Source organism: Fopius arisanus, unplaced genomic scaffold (genome assembly GCF_000806365.1).
Source record: "Fopius arisanus strain USDA-PBARC FA_bdor unplaced genomic scaffold, ASM80636v1 scaffold00056, whole genome shotgun sequence".
Classification (NCBI taxonomy): domain Eukaryota; kingdom Metazoa; phylum Arthropoda; class Insecta; order Hymenoptera; family Braconidae; genus Fopius; species Fopius arisanus.
In genome coordinates, this window is record NW_011887795.1 from 437,828 (window position 1) to 442,421 (window position 4,594).

The following is a 4,594-nucleotide window of genomic DNA, read 5'->3' on the forward strand; positions in this document are numbered from 1 at the left end:
TTCCCCAATTTATCATCTATGATTTTTTACCTATTCCTTACTCCTGCAAAAAATCACGTTTTACATTTAGAACATTCATTTACAGTTTTACATCGTTCGCTACGGGTTTTTTTTTTTAGTTAATATACAATGAAATTTTTGTCGTTGCGACCATTAACATTAATGATTAATGGTTTCTTGTTATTTGGATCTGATGAATTGATTTCGAACCTTTACTGTAATTAAGAATTTTGTGGTTTCAGGTTTAATGACAAAAAAAAAATGTATAAAATTAATAATGATTTAAAGAGACAGGAATAATTCTTTTCCACAAATCCGAGATTTACAACCCACCCCGACATAACCCGGAAGGCTCACCCTCTTAAAACCCCAACAATTCCTCCCTTGACCACAAAATCCATAATTAAATTACTTTTTCTCCCACCCCCCAGTCATTATTATTATTTCATCCCCAGAGGGATTCGTGCACTTTGCAAACTCCATAAAACCACATTTACCCCCACCCCACAGACCCCCAGGCCCATTCCTCAAAAAGTTCTTTTTTATTTTCCATAACAAAAGGGAAAAATAACCCTCACAATTAAAAAATAAAAGTACAGATCCAAGAACAAAAAATGTTCATGGCAGTATCTCTTTGTTCTTGTTTTTTTTTTACGTTGAAAACATTTTTTTCACATTAACATTGTCGCTTTAATATTCTAATAATGATCCATTACCTTTTCTCTGGGTAATTATTCGTGTTATAACGAGGGACAAGCGTTATGAATTTTTTTTTCGATTTAATTTTTCACTGTTGAATGATTATTTTGTTTAAAAATAGATGATTGAATTGATGAGACAACTATTGCACATTTGGGTAGATTACTCCGGGGGGTAGGGGAAGGGCTGAAGACATTTTGTTTTAATACTTCTTTTAAATGTTCATTAGAGAGTAAAAAATTGATGATCACTGGAGCCCGATTGTCCCTGACAATGGCCCTTGAGAAAATATTATTTGTTTAATTGATCAATTAATTAATGGGAAATTATTGAGTCGATACCAGTCGACAATGAAGTGGGGGGGAGATCCTTCGAAGAAGGGAAGGAGTACGGAACACATATTTTTGCGTGGAAAATTTTCACTGAATAGATTTTTCCACCCATTTTCGTCATTGGTTTGAGGAAAAATCACTCGTCCAGATGATTTTTCGCGATTATTCGTCGAATAGTAGAAGACAGAGAGGCAAAAATTTGATTATCTCATTCGATAGAGCGGAAAATTTCCGCTGGAAATCACTCCTGAACGACCTTTTTCGGCCATTAATTCACCGAGAAAATCCTAAAAAACGAATTAGGATCGATAATCGATTTATTGGATCTGCATGATCTATACTGATCTATGGCGTTTGGTAGCACGGAACTGGGCGATCATGGTATGCAATCCAACGGAAATTTTCCTGGCTATCGATTGAGACTATTAATAATCCCCCATCTCCGGCCATTCTCGATAAATCATCGAAAACGTTGAAGGATCACACTTTTAAAATTTTTAAAAAACAAGTCGCACTTAACCATAACTTAACCGTACTTACTTCACGGTGGACAATAAGCCCTGGAGGCATTTCTCCGCCATTTGCACTGTAGAATTCTCCAGTACGTTTTCCTGAAGTTGGCATTGCACAGTGCATAACACAGAGGATTAATGGTACTATTGATATAGCACAAATAGTAGAAAAAAGACCAGAGTTCAGGTGGTATCTGGATGATGCAGGCCCTCGTTAATGGTTTGAGCAGGACAAGTATGTTGTACGGTGTCCAAGTTAAAACGAATGCCGCCAAAATGGCGGACAATATCTTGGCGGCTTTTTTGTCCTGCGTGCGTTTTTTCTTCTTAGGTGGTGGTTTGACATTCGTGCACGTGACACTCTTAGGTACTGATTTTATCGTGAGTGGTAGACGAACATCGTGAATTGCTGTGACGGAATCGATACGACGCGGTTGACGTCTATCGTCATTCTCGATTACACTCTGGCTCTCCAGGGATCTGTGATGATCGTGGAGGGATATCAGGTCCTCGTACATCGTTATGCTGGGTGCTGATGAGGGTGGAAGCTTTATCACAATCGTGTATACCTGAAATTCAAAATAATTTCACCATAAATAATCTCCAAAAAGAATAATCACGAAAATTCACTGGCAGATAAATTTTCAGATTAAATTGAAAATCAAAAAGTCCCGAGTTTAAATTCCAGTCTTGACTATCCGTAAATGCCTTCATGACACTCAGACTCTCTACACTTGTTGCACCAAGTACCACTCATTAAAGAAAGGGTGTTAAAATTTTAATTACCGGATCAGCAGACATATTCTTCCTGACTTGACTGCTCTCACTCGAGGGTATACAAGTTAATGAGGGACGTGAAATAGTGCTGTTGAATGGTGTCTCAGCTGATACGGGCGTTAGAGTCTCATCCCCTGGGTACATTGTTTTACTCGGTACATCAGTTGCTGTTATGTCGTCCTCATCGTCATCGTCCTCTCGTCCGCTGTGCCACCACGCGATGCACCACATTTTCAGGGATGACCACGACATCGGTCTATTCTTCTTGAATCAATTAAAATCAATGAAAATTACAATTAGTACATCGTGTGTACTTTAATCAAGTGGTTGGGATTTTTATCGAGTGGTTTCTCCATCAAAGGGCGGATAATTCCGTTAATCGGCATGCATCATTCAATATTGCGAGATGGAAATTGATTTTTGGCAAATGCAGAATTTCATTTCCAGAAATGATTGTTTAAAAAATCAGCTATTCAATAAATTTAAAAATAATCCGGAAAATTGATGGGATAAATTGGGACAGGTGAATAATTACAATTGAGATAATGACGGAAGAGACTTACAGCATCAGGATATCTTCTCTCCAAATACGAACTAGCGAAATTCGATGAATTAACGTCATCGTGTCCAACGCTCGATGCACTTCTACCTCTCCTGCACACCTCCATATCGAGTGCTTCATCACTGGAATTACTTCGTTTACTCGCATCCTGTTTACCCTCCTGCAACTCCTTCAAGTCTTTTATTCGTTTTTCCGTTTCCCTCCATATTCGCCAGTAAAGCAGCATCATGACACTTGCAGGAACGTAAAATGCTGCTATAGCTGTACCAAAAGTTATGTAGTGATTTGTCTCGATAAATTGAATGTAGCATTCGTCTTTTGGCACTGTTCGTTTGCCCTCGATGTACGGCCAAGCGTATATCCAAGGAGGCCAGAGAAGAATTGATATTCCCCAAGCACCAGCTGAAACAGAATTAAATAAAAATTATTGATCAAGTAATCAACTGACGCGAGTGTCACGAGTAATTAATTTCTTTGAGTTGAAGAGGTTGAATCCCTCAAATGACAAATTATTATGAATTTCTGGTGATTAATTTAGTAATTGACATTTGAATTTGTGATGAGTGGTTAAAAATTTCTGGCGTGAATGACTCTTACACTTGAAATGAGTGGAGGTGGTATCATCCCCTTCCATTCAAACACCTCGGCGGCAACTTCACTCTCTCGAAAATAAAGTGGGGAAAAAAGGGGAAATTGTTGGGGGGAAAAAAAATGCATCTCCACAAACAGTAGTGCACTACATCTATCCACAGGGCCCTGGAGCAATGCTTTTTCCGGACACTTGGCATCGCACAGTTTCAGAGGTACGTTAAGATACAAGAAGTGTGCCAAATGAACAACTACGAGTGCTTCGGAGTACTTCAACAGATATATATAAATGTAGCGAATGAAATGGGAGATGTGAATGAAATTCAGCATTAGAGATAATGAACTCCACTGAGAAATGTCACATTTTTCACTGACAGATTACTCGAGAGTGAAAATTCAAGTGGAAATGTTAAAATTGAGTTAATCATTTTTTTTGAGAGATAGAATAGAAGACATTTTATTATCCACTATTTTTCTTCAGAGGGAATTAACACTGGAGATACTTCTAAATTTTCTTTGAGAGTTATCCCCTTGAATTTCCAAACCTCGGAATTATTAATTTAATAATAATTATTAAAATAGCTGTTAAAATCAAAAACTTCCCACCAATCGAGATTCCCCGAAGGAATTTCCAATTCCCTCCCCCATCCACCCCCACAAAAATCCATAACCCCCACAACCACTTTATTCAATTTCCCCCTATTGTCCCCCTAATGTCGATAAGTCGATAGATTTTCCCCTTTTACATTTGCAACAGGTGTCACTCGAGACCGTAACCACTATTTATCCTCAACTTATAACCCCCAACCACCCCCTGTGTACTAATTTCCCCCCATAGAAACCCACAACTTCTTCATTAAAAGAAGAACTTCTGATCGAACCTCATTTATACAAATTCAATTTAACACCCCCTATCTACCCCCATTCGCAACAAGTCTAATAATGTCTCTCCCACAGCCTTAACATTTTCATTTACAAACTCTAAACATAAACCGTCTAAAGCCTAGATGGTTTGACGTGACGTATGTGGGTCGTCATAGCCATTATCTTGTAATACGGATTTGTGTGCAAAACAATAGATGCAAAACCGTTTGCCTCAACACGTGTGCTCACTTTATTCATCA

The 4,594-nt window shown here is 38.2% G+C and overlaps 1 protein-coding gene and 1 long non-coding RNA gene across 10 annotated transcripts in view; one reads left to right on the forward strand and one right to left on the reverse strand.

Annotated features, from left to right (window-relative positions):
* Positions 1–4,594, reverse strand: part of mAChR-A (muscarinic Acetylcholine Receptor, A-type) — a 16,662-nt gene that overhangs the window by 2,348 nt on the left and 9,720 nt on the right. For 7 of the 9 annotated variants that reach the window (XM_011307855.1, XM_011307852.1, XM_011307850.1 and 4 more), the window contains 3 exons: positions 2,884–3,284; positions 2,330–2,584; positions 602–2,112 (listed from right to left, as the gene is read on the reverse strand). In XM_011307855.1, coding sequence (XP_011306157.1) covers positions 1,573–2,112; positions 2,330–2,584; positions 2,884–3,284 — 1,196 coding nt within the window. In that variant the 3' untranslated portion in view covers positions 602–1,572. Of the gene's footprint in view, positions 1–601; positions 2,113–2,329; positions 2,585–2,883; positions 3,285–4,594 lie in introns of those variants that run through there. The other 2 variants (XM_011307857.1, XM_011307859.1) reach the window with 2 other exon arrangements.
* The window catches only part of LOC105268349 (uncharacterized), a 10,199-nt gene continuing 9,205 nt past the window's right edge, over positions 3,601–4,594 (forward strand). The window contains exon 1 of the long non-coding RNA XR_892323.1: positions 3,601–3,685. This is a non-coding gene — a long non-coding RNA (uncharacterized lncRNA). The remainder of the gene's footprint in view (positions 3,686–4,594) is intronic.